At 40.1% G+C, this 15466-nt stretch overlaps 1 protein-coding gene across 1 annotated transcript in view; it reads right to left on the bottom strand.

Moving 5' to 3' along the window:
• NCAPD3 (non-SMC condensin II complex subunit D3) overlaps positions 1-15296 on the bottom strand; it is a 70183-nt gene extending 54887 nt beyond the window's left edge. The window contains exons 1-3 of the mRNA XM_036276376.1: positions 15183-15296; positions 10785-10939; positions 7544-7706 (exon numbers count right to left, since the gene is read on the bottom strand). Coding sequence (XP_036132269.1) covers positions 7544-7706; positions 10785-10939; positions 15183-15246 — 382 coding nt within the window. The 5' untranslated portion in view covers positions 15247-15296. The remainder of the gene's footprint in view (positions 1-7543; positions 7707-10784; positions 10940-15182) is intronic.
• Positions 15297-15466: the final 170 nt, after the last annotated feature.

Below are 15466 nucleotides of genomic sequence, written 5' to 3'. Positions count from 1 at the left end.
GGAACAATAAGAATCATGCAGAATTCTCAGTAGAAACTGATATAAACTACAAGATAATAAAATAACACCTTTAAAAAACTATCTGTCAACTTAGAATTCTATATTCAGCAAAAACCTTCTTGAAGAACACATGTAATAAAGGTATTTTTACACAATCAAAATCCAAGACAACTGATGGCCAGCAGAACTGTACTGTAAGAATGTCAAAGAAAGTTCTTTGGGCTGAAGGAAAATTATATGAGATGAAATCTTTTAAATACAAAAAAATTTTTGTTTTTCAAATTCTTTAAAAGATAATTCAAAGACAAGTGTTGACAAAAAACTGTGGGGACTATAACATGTAGGAATATAATGGATAGCTTCAATAGTACAAAGAAGAGGAGGGAGAAAGCATACTGGTCTAAGATTTTTACATTATCTACAAATTGTGGAATACTATCTAAAGATAAGATTGTTAAAAGCACTTATTGTATACCCAACACAAGCACTTAAAACACACACACGTGCAAAGAAGTGCAGTTAATAAGTCAAAAGAGGAGATAACATAAGATACTAACAAAATACTCAATCTAAAAATAGGCAGAAAGTGGGGAAAAAATGGAACAAAAAAAAAGATGGCACAAACAGAAAACAAAGAGCAAAGTGGCAGAAACTCAACCATATTGATAATTACATTCAGTGTAATTATCTGAACTGTTTAAAAATTCTAATAAAAAGGCACAGTGGCCCTGGCCAGTTTGGCTCAGCAGTTAGAGTGTCAGCCTGCAGTCCAGAGAGACCCAGGTTTGGTTCCCACTAAGGAACCAGTTCCCACCAACCAGTTTGTCCCCGGCCATGGTTGGGTCTTGCGGGTGGCAGCCACTCGATGTGTCCCTTTCACGTCGATGTTTCTCTCTCTCTCCCTCCTGCTCTGTCTGAATAAAAAAAAAAAAAGGAAAAATATCCTCAGGTGAGGATTTAAAAAAAGGCACAGTGGATAAAAAGCATGACTCAATGATAGGCAGTCTAAAACACACTCTATATTTCATTTTATTTTTAAAATATTTTTAATAATATTTTTCTGTATTGATTTTTCTTTTGAGAGAGAGAGAAACATCGATGAGCGAGAACATCGATTGCTGGCCTCCTGCATGCACCCCACTGGGGATTGGGCCCACAACCTGGGCATGTGCGCTGACTGGATCCGAACCGGTGACCTCTTGGTGCATGTTTCCACGCTCAACCACTGAGCCACACCGGCTGAGCATAAAACACACTCTTTAAATATAAACACAAAGATAGATTTAAAAAAAATAGAAGCATGGGAGAGGATGTCCAACTGATACTGTTGTAATTAGCTAGTTATTAATAATAGGAAGAAGCAAAAGGGAGGCCAGACATTATAGGCACGTCATTTGGGCAGCTTCACCAGGAAGTTGCAACTGGGAACCACAGGTCCATTCCCTGCAAATCACTGGGTCAAGGTGTCCAACCAAAGGGAGATGAACACATGCACAATGAGTCAGACTGATGTAGGAAAAGTGCTTGCTGCCAGTCAAACCTGGGAACAGAGATAACTGGCTAGAGGGGGTGGGGCCAATGCAAGCTCCTCCAAAATTTGGGAATACATAATTCCCCAAAGGAGTTCTCGCTCTTGGCTCTTGGTGTTCTTGTTTCTCTGGCTTTGCTCCTGCCGTGTTCCCTCCACAATCACGTGCCCTGCGACCCCACACACAATGGACTGATGGATTGCAAGTGGAAACACAAACTAAGCCAGCCTGATGCTGGATTGGACTGTGCCCCAAAAAGGAATGGAATTGTGGTCAATGACTTTAATCCTAGCGCTACTGAAGACACAGCTGGACTTCTTCCTTGGTGGGGACAGAAGGAAATGGGACTTTGGAAACTCAGGGATTTAACTCCATGCAAATAAATGCCACTCATTCTGTGCGAGTCTCGGAAAATTCTTTTTCTTGTGACATCACGAGAAGCCCACTTCCATCAGCAACTAGTGAGGACAAGGAGAGTTTCCCACCAATAATACAACCAAGGACAAACCATAAGATAACTAGAATGATTGTCTTAATATTAGAAAAAGTAGACTTCAGGGTAACCAGACAGAAGGACATGACATAATATCAAAAGATCAATTCATCACGAAGACATGCAATTATAAATGTTAGTATGTTGTAGACTTTCAAAATACCTTAAGTTAAAACGGACAGAAATAAAAGGAAAAATGGATAAACTGACAATTATACTTGGAGATTTCAATACTTCTCTCTCACTAATTGATAGAACAAATAAACAGAATATCAAGACAGATAGAAGACTTGAACAACCCCAGCAACCAGCTTGACATAATTGACATTTACAGAATATCAGATCCACCAAAAGCAGACTATTCTTTCTGTTTACATGCAAATAGAAGGTTTACCAAGTCAAACCCTGTGCTGAGTCACTAAAACAAAAGAAAACAAACAATAAAAAAAAAAGACCTCAGCAATTATTTAAAAGTCTATGCTCTTGTATGCATGACCAATGAACATAGACAACAAAGCTGGGGATGAGGAGGGGGGCGGGTGTCAATGGGGAAAAATGAAAAACATCTGTAACAAAAACAAACTAATAAATAAAAAACTTTTAAAAATAAAAGTGTATGCTCTGATCTCAACATAATTAAAAAAGAAATCAATTACAACAAGATTTTAGGAAAGTCCTCAACTATTTCAAAATTAAACACATTGCTAAATAACTCAAGTGTAAGATGAAATCACAAGATTAGAAAACTACTTAGGCCTGAATGATAATGAAAACAAATCACCAAAATTTGTTGGATGCAGATAAAGCAGAACATAGAGGGAAATGTATAACATTACTTATATTACAAACAAAGAAAAGTATGTGAAAACAAAGATCTATGCATCCATCTTAAGAAGTCAGAATAAGAACAATTAAACTCAAAGTAAGAAGGAAGGCAGTAAAGATAAAAATCACTGACATAAAAAATGGACAGCCCTGGCCAGTGGCTCAGTTGGTTAGACCATTGTCCCATACACCAAAAGGCTACGGGTTGGATTCATAGTCAGAGCACATACCTAGGTTGTGAGTTGGATCCACAGTTGGGGTGTATACAGGAGGCAAAAGATGGATGTTGCTTTTTCAGATCAATGTCTCGATCTCTCTCTGTATGTGTGTGTCTCTCTCTCCCTTCCCTTGTCTCTAAAATCAATAAACATATCCTCAAGTGAAGATTTAAAAAAAGAGACAAATAGGATATGATCAATATCAAAAGTGAGATCAATAAAATTAAGAAACCTCTATCTAGACCAATAATAATAAAAAAAAAGAAACAGAAAGTACCAATAGCAGGCATGAAAGAGGACATATCACTATAGATTGAACATACTTCTTTCTTTCTTTTTTTTTGTAAATATGTTTTTATTGATTTTTTAGAGAGAAAGGAAGGGAGAAAGAGAGAGAAACATCGAGTGACTGCCTCCTGCACGCCTCCCACTGGGTATCGAGCCCACAACCCGGGCATGTGCCCTGACCCAGAATTGAACTGGGACCTCTCAGTCCATGGGATGACTCAATGCCCTGAGCCACGCAGGCTGTGCAAACAAACTTCTTTCAAAGCAAACCCCAAGCCCTGGCCAGTTTGGGTCAGTGGTTAGTGTCGGCCCTCAGACCAAAGTGTTGCGGGTTCCATTCCAGTCAAGGGCACGTACCTCGATTGTGGTTCAGTCCCTGGCCCTGGTCAGGTTGTGTGGAAGGCAACCAATCTTTGTCTCTTTCTCACATCAATGTTTCTCTCTCTCTCTCTCTAGCCCCCTCCCTCTCGCTGTATGTGAAGATAAATGGAAAAAGTATCCTTAGGAGAGGATATTAAAAAAAAAGAAACCCCAAGCCCAGATGGCTTCACTAGTAAAATCTACTGAGAAGGCTCAAAATAAATAAATAAATATATACATACATACTACTTTCCCTCCTACTTTCTTAAGTTCTTCTAGCTGAGCTAATAATCAAATTAACAGAGACAACTTAACAGGAGAAAATCAAGTTTAACACATGCTCCTAAGGAATCCACATATGCACAGAAGTCCGAGGCAGTGAGGCAGCACTGGGCAGATAAGACATTCTGGACAAAGGAAGGAAGCGGGGAGCAGGGTGTCAGATCTCAGAAGTGAGAATGGGTGATGTACAGGTAGCCGAGGAAGAGCTGAATACATACACACAGCAGGCAAAGTCCTGCTGGCAGCTCAGAAACATGGGACAAGGGGTGTCCAGCTAAAAGACCCTCTGCCTGAAGCCCTCCCACTTACTATACTTAATTCAAATTAGGCCAAGGGAAACATCCTGATGTCCTTCCTAAAGCAGGTTTTTCTATCTAAAAATCTCTTGGGCAGGTAAGGGGGGAGGGTCAAAGGTTTTGAGTTCTTTGTTTCTTAATATTATCAGCTTAAAATTAGTATCACAGCAGGCGGCTTCAAGGTGGCAAAAGTTTGCTCTCCTTTACTACCAAAAATTTAAGGAAGAAAGACAATCAATTCTTCACAAACTTCCAAAATATAGAAGAGGCAAGAACACTACCCAAATCTCATTCTATGAGACTACTATTGCCCTGAAACCCAAACCAGATAAAGACTTCTAAAACAAAGAAAAAAGAAAAAAAATTCCCTTATGAATATAAATGCAAAAATCTTCAATAAAATATTAGCAAACTGAACCTGGTAACAAATCAAAAATGATTACATACTATAGCCAAGGCCATGCAAAACTGGTTTAACATGTAAAAATCAATCAATGCAATACACTATATTAGGAAAATAAAGAACAAAACCACATGATCACCTCATACATGCAAAAAAGCAAATGACAAAATCTAATACCCTTTCATAAAAAAACACTCAGCAAACTAGAAATAAGAACCTGATAAAGGCCATCCTCAAAACACCTGCAGTGAACTTCATACCTAAGGACAAAAGACTAAAAGCTTTCCTCCTAAGGTCAGGAACAAGGCAAGATGCCCACCTCCCTCCTTCTATTCAACATTGTACTGGAGGTCCTAAAACTAGGGCAATTAGGCAAGAAAAAGAAATAAAAGGCACCCAGATTGGAAAAGAAGTAAAATTATGTCTATTCATAGATAACACTGATTACTTGCTTATTAAATAACAGAAAAGGCATGAAAGAGAGACTAAATAATACAGGCATACATTCATACAGCTTTGCCAGAAAGCTGCAGTTTAGACACATGCCCAGTAAGGTGTGGGTGACCTGGGAAGATGCTTGCCTATCAGTCACAGCTGGGAACAGGTAATTGGCCAGAATAGGCATGGCCACTACAAGGGCATGAAATCTGAGATAAATAAGCTCCTAAACAAAGGAAGTCTCTCTCTTGGCTCTTGGCCCTCTTGCTGCTCACATCTGATTCCTGGCTTGTGGGGCTCTCATGCTCTGCATTCACCCACGTAGCTCACTGCCATGTGGGACCCACACAATGGACTGATGGACTGTGACCAGCCTGATGCCTAATGCTATATCGGATCCAGCTCCACCACGGAATGGAAACTCTAGACACTGGCTTTGCTTCTAGCTCTACTAAAGCCCCAGCTACCCCCTTTCCAGGACTGGCTTAAGGGAAATGGGACTTTAGAAACTGAGGAATATAACTGCACAAAAATAAAGTCTTGTACCACATCTCATCCTCCCATGGGGACCTCTGGAAATGCTTATTCCAGCGGTACCCTAAGAACCCTACTCCCACTAGCAACAGAGAAATTCAATTCTCTGGCAACTACATGACGTTATATATAGAAAATACTACTAGAACCAATAAATGAGTTCAGCAAAGTAGCAGCTACGAGATCAATAATCAAATAACAATTATACTTCTATACACTAAATGTAAATAATCTGAAAATGAAATTAAGAAAAAAATTCCATCTACAATAGCATCAAAGAATGAAATACTTGGGAATAAATTTAACCAAGGAAGTGGAAGAACTGTACTCTGAAAACTGCAAAATATCAATTTTTTTTTTTAGATAGAGTAGAAGGGAGAGAGAGGAAGAGAGAGAAACATCAATGTGAAAGGGACACATCGAGTGGCTGCCACCTGCACGACCCAACCAGGGCCAGGGACAAACTGCAACAGAGGTACGTGCCCTTAGTGGGAACTGAACCCGGGTCTCTCTGGACCACAGGCCGACGCTCTAACCGCTGAGCCAAACCGGCCAGGGCGAAAACCACAAAATATGAATAAAACTAAAGACCTAAGAAATGGAAAGACATTCTGTATTCATGGACTGGAAGACTTAATGTTGTTAAAATGTCATTACTCCCGATATTGATGTACAGATTCCATGCAATCCCTGTTAAAATCTCAGCTTTTTTTTTTTCTTTTCAGAAATTGATATGTAAATCCTAAAAGTCATCTGGAAATGCAAGGGACCCAGAATAACCAAAACAATCTTGAAAAGGAAGAACATACTGTAATCAGATAAGTATCAACAGCAGCCCAATCACAATCCAGAAATATTTAAAAGCAGAAGGTAACAGGGAACAGTACAAGTCCAGGAAAGCTGCAAGTGGCCATACAATTAACGACAGTCACCTCTTCGCTTCTGGCATAACCTCAACCTAAACCAGAAGGAAAAGCCTCTAGAAAGGGAAGAGGAGAATAAAACTGGGTTTCTAAAAACTGCCAATTTTCCAAGAGACCCCAGTTACAACTGAGATATTGTTTAGCAACTAAGTTCTTTAGAAACTGATTTCAAAAGTGATTATGGGATCATTAACAATGCAAGGCTTTATGCACCTTTTTATCAATTTCTAAATTATAGAGAATAAATCCTTAACATTTACTACAAATACATTTATATAAACAATGACAACAGCAAAGCTGACCAATCCTGTGACTTTCTTTTCTATATAATTTTTGGGTTCTCCAGCTACATCCCCCTCTATGTTCAGCCGTCTTTTGCCGTGAGTTATGACGGAGAAGGAACTCATTCACTGCTCACAGGAGGAACAGCCACCTAAATTGCTCTGACAATAAAGGAAGTGGAACAATACTCATATATAGATTCCTTTCCTATGCTTTCCTTCATGAAGAATTACTAGCCAGTCTTCTCATGCTTTCTTGATTAGAATGGCTTAAACCTGTTTTTCCACATCACGTACGAGGTATAACACAAAGAAGCCCCATGGCAGTTTGTCTCAGTCTGGATGGGGAGACAAGGGAAATATCAGAATTTTATAATAGGTGGGTATGGGTGGGAGGGGAGCTTACAGCTTAGAAACATTCCCCCTCCAGCCTTGTCCCTATTAGATTATTTCCAATAGGTTGTCGACATAGCATAGTATCAGAAAACCAACACATTAAAAGAAAAATGGGAAGGACATTTCTGGAACACTTGTACATGCACTTCATAGACTTAATTCTCATTTAAAGTCAGAGCAGCTCCATTTCATAACTCAGGAAACAAATTCTAAGCTCAAAACAATGTAGAAAAATTTTAATGAAAAAAGGTATGTCCTAGCATATCAAATTACATACCTGGTACTTCTAGTAGCAGAAAATAAAGACTAGCAGCATGAAGGCCATATTCTTGATATTGCACACTGACATTTTTCTTATGGACTGTTTGAACAAAGTGATAGAATAAAGCCACCAGCGCACGGGGAGATATATTGTTTTCAATGAAGAAGGTCCAAATGATCTGGGGGAGAAGGAAATCACAAAAGCCACTAATTACAGAAAAGCCTATTATTTGATTTTAATAAGTTCTTAGTGCCTTATAAAAGAAGAGAATAGACCAGTCTGGCTCCTAATTATAAACATTTGCCATCTTCAAAGGGACTAAAACAAAAGATTTAAAATGTATTATTCAAAATTACAAAGATACATAAGTACATAAGAGATTAAAACAATTAAACTTAAAAAATTTGGTTAAGTTGAACCATATATATTTCTAAAATTATGACAGCTAAAAACTACACTAAGACTTTTGGGACACCTTATATTAGTGATTACTCAGACAAGTTACCCTTCATCTATGTTAAATATACCCAAATTTATCAATCACTCTAATTCCTAGCTGAGGAAATCAGAGCAATTTATTTAAATTTAAATGTTCTATGTGTAATGGCAGCAAGTAAGGAAATACCCAAAAGTTTCTCCCTCAATCGATTTCAGAAGTAGCCTACATGAGAAAGTAAATAAACCTTAGAATATAAACCACAATTTTTTAATTTTTTCATTGTCCCATGCTTTCTCCTATTAAACACATGAAGAAGAAATGGGTTATTTCTAGAAAGCAAACATAGCAGAAACTAAATATGGTTTATCCTGGAGTACCTTAAAAAAACATAGGTCCACAAAAGTTCAAGAAGTCAGACCTTATACTTCCTGCTCCTCTGAAATGACAGGGAAAGTAGGTAATGCCTTGGCTTAGTCACACTGCTTAGCACATGCCACCTTACAGAAGGGACCATTTAGAGCCATTCAGCACTCTTTCTTTTACCATGAAGCTCCTGAAAGAAATCATCTCCTGCCTTAACAGCAGTAACATCCTCATTCCTAACACCACTTCAGCTCTGCTAACTGCCTGTAACTGTAACCCTGGAAGTTGCCAATGACAATCCAAACAACTCTGCCCTAACTGCCTTGCTCAGGACTCCACCTAACCATCACCTCTGCAGCATCTGATACCTGGGCCACTTCCTAGCCTCTGTGTCAGCATTCCCCACATTTCTGACTCCTCCTCCTCGGGTCTCCTTCAACCAGCATTCTTAGTTCTGTCCTTTATGTCCTCTCCTCCCTGACCTCATGCATCTCTGCAATTCAAACACCTTGAGCCAGGGGATTCTCCCATCTATCTTCCCTGATCTTCCGATCATGTTTTCAGCTACCAATTACACTCCTCGATCTCCACAGAATCTCACATTCAAAACCTAAAACTGAACTCATAATTTTGCCACTTCACCTTGCTTTCTCTCCCTTATTCCCCACACCTTGGCTAACAATGTCATCCTCCTATCTCTGAAACCTTGGTGATCTTTCACATTTTCCTTTCTCTCACTCCCTACACCCAGTCAATTCAGCACTTTATAGATTTATTTTGCAGATTTGTCTGGTGTTATACTATCACATGCTCTCAGCCTTCTCTATATATTCCCTACTGTTCCTTTCCTAGGAATGCCCCAGACTCTAATTTCTGCTAGTCAACATTCTAAATTCTACCCATTTGTGAAGGGTCACCTCTGGCTACTTCCTTTCTGGAAACTTCCCAGTCTTACCATGCTCCCTTCTCCACACCCCTATTAAATAGTATTACACATCTCTTATAGTAGTTTTTACAATGTGGTTCACCAAATGTTTCCAGCTCTTCCCCTGGACTCCTGGTGGCTCTGTGCTCCTCCACCCCCCTGCAACTGAATGTGGTCTCTGGACTTGATCAGTGAAACGGGAGTAGGAACGAAAAGGGTCAGTGCTTAATTCTCTACTTTCCCTCATTGGGATGGTCCTCAATGTAGGGAGAGGTTCTGTATCTTAATCATTACTTTATCTTCTATGATACCTAATGTAGTACTTAGCATTATGCTTAATGAATATTTAACTAGATAATCTAATTTTGAAAAGTAATGTGAAATGTGTAAATAAAATATATTTTTAATTTAAAATGTTCATGTCCAGTCCTAGCCAGTTTGACTTCAGTGGTTAGAGCGTCAGCCTATGGACCAAAGACTCCCTGGTTCGATTCCTGCCAAGAACATGTATCTCGGCTGCAGTTCGTCCCCTGGCCCGGTTGAGGTCGTGCAGGTGGCAACCAATCGATGTGTCTCTCTCATGTCAGTGTTTCTCTCTCTCCCCTACTCTGTCTGAAGATAAATGTAAAAATGTCCTTGGATGAGGATTTTAAAAAAATAATAAAATAAAATAAAATAAAATATTCATGTCTGATCCATGTGGCTCAGTGGTTGAGCGTCAACCCATGCACCAAGAAGTTGCCGGTTTGATTCCTGGTCAGGGCACATGCCCAAGTTGTGGGCCCAATCCCCAGGGGGGGCATGCAGGAGGTGGCCAACCAATGTTCTCTCTCATTGATGTTTCTATCTGTCTCTCCCTCTTCCTTCCTCTCTCTCTAAAATCAATAAAGAAAATTTTTTTTAAAAAAAAACAAAACAAAAAACTCTTTGTTCCAAATGAATTCAACTAACCACTTCTCAGTTTAATAGTATCAGATTTTCTTAATACTGAAATTGTTATTGCATCTCCCCTGGCCTGTTCACATTTGGTTTAATCTGGTTTTCTTTCTTGTTTCTGCCTTTATTCTTTTCTTCTAATTTGCTGTTATAAAATGTCATGACTTAAAGCCCTGGCCACATAGCTCAGTTGGTTCAAGTGTCACTCTGATACACCAGGGTTGCAAGTTTGATCCCCAGTCAGGGCACATACCAGAATTAACCAATGAATCTATAAATTAGTGGAACAACAAATTACTGTCTCTCTCTCTCTAAAATCGGTAAATAAAAATTAATTAATTAATTAAAAAGTCATGACTTGAGACAAAAATCACAGATTAATACCTTGAACCTTCTGGAGGAAAGCTATAAGGATTTTCCAATAAATGAGCCACATTCTTTATGCTACTCTTCTCATACTCCTTATGAACTGCTCACTAAAAAGGCTAAGCTTTAGATAATAATGACTTTAATATTCTACTTCTAACACCTAAAGATGGCTAACTTGATTCCCTACTCCCCCCCCCCTTTTCTTTTCTTTTTTTTTTTTTTACCTCTGTAGATCCATTTTCTTCAGTAGCAAAGCAGAAAAGACTTTTGTGGAGTTTGGTGAATGCATCCAATCCAGTCTCTATAATTTCTGCTTCTATGCTGGGATCCAAAGGTTCGGTCTCTGTGAAGTCCAGTTCCCAAACTGTGTCCACCCATTCTGGTGGGAAAATGCAATTAAATCAGTAAGTGCTGTATAGCAAGTAAAAAAAAAAAACAACAATAATTTTTAGACTCAAGGTAGATTCAAGAAAAGTTTATTAGTCACAACTCACATTTAATTACATAATGCAGGTGAAGCATAATTAAAGTAGAAAATGTTAAGAAAACTTTTTTTTTTGTTTTATTTATAACTGAAATCTGGTTATTAGGTTGGTTATCTTCTAAAAATATCAAGGAGAAAAACCCCTTTTCCATAAAACAGTTTTGGGGAATGAAACTTCAAATAGTTAATGATCAGGCTTTCCCATACATTCAGTCTGGAGAAGAACGAGGTTAATCAAAGATTGCCCCAGATGTCCCTTGGTGAAAACCTTATAACTAAGTTAATAAACCCAAATAAAAGACTTTATTGGGCCCCTGGAGAATATTTAGCATGTTTAAAAAATAAGATACAACTTCCCCAAGAAGTTTAAGCTAGAGGAGGCAAGCCAGATCCACACTTAGAGAAATCGTGATTTCAAAATATACTGATGGAAAGAATGTATGTTAAGAGAATGTGATGTTAATGCAGCATTCTAGCTGAATTCCTTGCTAATCTCTCTACACTCTAAACCTTCTCACATGTTTCTAACAAATATTTTCCTCAATATTTTGTTGGTATTCCCTAAAATCTAAACTTAGGACCAAATGGAAATGTGTGGACATCTCAAACGTTGTTAATCAGGTGTTCCTTCACTCTTCCTTCTCCAATCTCTACAGGGGAGAGATTCTTAACAGTCTGAGCCTCAGGCTCCTCCAGGCAGTACAGAGAGGACATCTCTTCACCCAGGAGTAAAGCCTGCAGCTTAACAGCATCCCACCCACACCCACCCTCACCTCCACAGCTGTGAAGAGTAGGCAGCCCTTGGGGGAGGAGGGGAGGTTGGAAGAGATGGAAGAAGGTGCCTCAGAATCACAGTTTACCCAAGGCCAGCCCCTTTCAGGCACCCAGAGGAATACTGAGGTTCTCGAGTCCACAGCATTTCCAGACTCCATTCAACCCTTCAGGTCCTGGTCTGGGCAACTGGCTGATCCGACTCAGCCTTATGGAAAAGGATAAAGAAGAGTTAGAAATTCAGAATGAGTCAGGTGAAGAATGGCAAGATCCAGCCAGACAAGCACTCTTCCCCAGTGAGCTTTGGCTGGACCTCTTAGACTCTACAGAGCTGAACATTGAGGATTTATGAAATGACTCTGCATCCTTCCCCATCTCCATCCCTCCTTCCCCCAGTCAAAGACATGACCTTGGAAAAAGCAAACTGCAGAAGGGAGCAAAAGAAACCATTATTTCAGGCCCCACCCTTGGTCCCTGAGTAGAAGGAGAGGTGGGCTTTGCCCTTGTAACCTAACCTTTATTTGATGTTGGGATAGAGAAGCCTTAAGTCCCATCCTTCCTAATGCACCATGGCTGTGTCCCTTTGAGATGAGTGCCTATTTCCTACTGTGTTTGGAGGGGTGTGGGCTTCACCTCAGTATTCCAGAGGGGCACTGCCTCCCTGTGTTGAATGGAAAGGGCCTAATAGTTTTCCTGTATTTTTGGAACATCTTTCCCAGCCTCTTTTGTGCCCCAGTGACTAGCTCAATAAACACATTTGAATAACAACAACAACAACAAAAACCAAGCGCTCCTTCAAATTAATATTCTTTAAATATTTGTTCACCATTGATTTAGAAAACTTGGGCAGGGTATGCATGAAGACTATCCAGAGATGGTAAGCCTCAACCTTTCTTTCATGGTTCTGAGCATTATACTGTACAAAACAAATAGAAAGCCTGCAGTTCACTAGGTCCATCTTCCCTAGATACAGTTTGCCCATCATCTTTCGCACCAGGAGGAGGGAGTCTCACACTACCAAGTAGCTTTCCAGAGCACTCCTTCCAAAGATAGAAAATACACTGCCTGAAAGAACTGAAAAATATAAGCGTGTCTCTCTGTATTTCCAGTAATGTTTTAATGCCCATTATAAACTGTACCCAAGGCATCTCACTCTTACTTTGGCTTTGCTTACTATAGTTCCCCTACTGTTAGTAACATGAAATTTAATTTGGAAGGCAGTAACACCCTGATTTCAAGTAAAGTCATCTATATAACTTTAGCCACATCACTTCTAACATTTCTGAACCTTACTAACTCATCTATAAAATGTAGGTAATAATAAATACCTATCGATTTCACATGGAGAGTGTTCTATTGGAAAGATTTACTTGGAAATAGAGGATGGGTTAGGATGAAAGGGATTGGTAGAGAAGAGAGGAAAAGGGAAAAGAAATAGGCACTCTGTTTCACTCTTTATGAGTACTTAGTATCTTTATCCTAAAACTTGTGGAATAAAAGCTTAAGGATGAGAAATTCTATACACTAACTTCATTGTGAACTAGAAAAGACTGCCAAAATTTGAGCAGCAGACCAGGTCACAATCACAAGTGTTCAGTGGGAACATAGTCTGAGGACCACAGACTTACCAAATACCACATTTAATACCCGTAGGAATGAAATAAATCCTAATTAAATCAATGTTTAAAACAAGACAGAAAAAATCTTGCAAATGCAGAAGCTTTGCTGTAGAGGAATATTACTAAGATAAGTTGTTCCTTATATCCACCCTGAATAGATATGAGAATTACTGCTACAGAAAAAAACACCATCAATTCTGAGACAGGAGGTGCTTGAAAAGCCTTAAAAGGTAAGCCACTGTACCTGCTGTGGCCACACAGCAAGTGCATAAATGGCTCCTTTCTCCTGTGAACTCATTCTCCAGTTGCTCCAGCTACTCATTTCCACCCCACTGTGACACCCCCTTCTTTCAGCCGTCTTTGATTAATTTTACCTGCATTTGCAAGAATTACAAGAAGAGAAAGAAGCAGCCCATGAAATGTAACTTTTCAAGTCCATAAAAACCTAGGAACAGACTGAATGACACATTATTTCAAGCAGAAAATACCAACAGGTTGTTCTCAATTCAAGAAAGTAAAAAAAAAAAGGGGGGGGGGTCTCAAATTAATGACAGTAGATCTTGGGATTCATAAGGACAGGATATAGAAGAAATCTTTCCACAGAATTGACTGTTTAACATGCTTTAGTTAATTATTCATTCACTCTCTTTCCTAGTCATTCTCCTAATAATTAGTCTTCTTCCTAAAAATGTTCTTGTATCTTTTCCTGCCTCTTTTTCTCTCATACATTCTCCCATTTCTTTTATACACATATTTGAAATGCATATTTATAAATGCACATGAGAATTTAGTATCTCATTTCTAGATCACAACTACCAAGTTCCAATAGAAAAGGAAAGATCTGGTGACAGGAAATCAATATTCAATAAACTATAGCTATTACTATTTTTGCAATGGATGAGTGTTAAAACAGTAACAGGCATGTAAAACACTAGAAGGCATACTAGCAAATATTACTGGAAGAGGAGGAGGAGAAGAGGTGAGAGGGATGACAAAGGTGGGAAGGATGATTCTTCTTCATTTGGATCTAAACATGGAAGTTTACCAGGAAAAGAACGGCACAGACGTGCATTCCAGGCAGAGAACTGCATAAACAAAGCACAAAGGGAAAGAAAGTACGGCCTGGTTGACAATGAACAAAACATCTCCAGCAGAGACTGCACGTGAAGGGTGAGGGTCATTTTTAGCATTTTCAGCAGCACCCGGCACTAATCCTCACAACAGCCCGGTGGGGTACACACTCCACGCGCACTTGACAGGTCAGGAAAGCTCCCTGCCGGCGGAGGCTGAGCATGGAGCCACGAGCCCAGTCCCGGTTCTGACTGCAGAGATCATGCTCTTGGAAAAGACTGCAGTGAGTAGTGAAGGCTTTCATACGGCAGGCCAAAGGTTTGCTCGTGTGCTAAGGACACGAAGAGGGAAGTATTACAGGTTTAAAGACTTGACAGGTCACATCAGTGATTTCAAAAGTGGTCCTAGCGTGCAGATTTGGAAGAAGAAGGGGAAGGCCGAGAAAACAGATGTAAAAGAACTAAAAGATATCGGGCAACATAACCTCTTTTTTAATGTAACTCTTTTTGAGCTCTATTCTAAACCCGGCTCGCCAACGTCCCGGAGTGCAGACCCGGGGGGCCCAGACCTAGCGGAGAACCAACGCCCCACCCCCACCCAGGCCTAGGCAGAGGCGCAATACAGGCGCAAAGCACCACAGCCCTGCCTCCCGGAGGCTCGGGGCCTCGTTTCCTCACCGGGGCTGAGATCCAACGGGCACCAGGGCTGCAGGCCGCTCCCGAGGCCCGGCAGCGCCACCATGATCGCCCAGAAACCCGCTCGCCTGCGTGGTGGTCAACTTTCAAAGCTCGCTCCCGCGCGCGCTCGAGTCGTTCCGGCGGACCAGTCACAACATGTACAATTTCCCACTGACCAATCATCGCGCCCGCTCGGTTTCATTACACTAGCCAATCAGCAGGGTCTTCTACCGCATGCGCCAAGAATGGGGCGGGCCAAGAACTGGAGACTTAGCCAAGGTTCC

This window comes from Molossus molossus, unplaced genomic scaffold, assembly GCF_014108415.1.
Source record: "Molossus molossus isolate mMolMol1 unplaced genomic scaffold, mMolMol1.p scaffold_m16_p_22, whole genome shotgun sequence".
NCBI lineage: Eukaryota > Metazoa > Chordata > Mammalia > Chiroptera > Molossidae > Molossus > Molossus molossus.
Note: the sequence above shows the minus strand (reverse complement) of the source record. Positions and strands in the feature narration are given on the sequence as shown.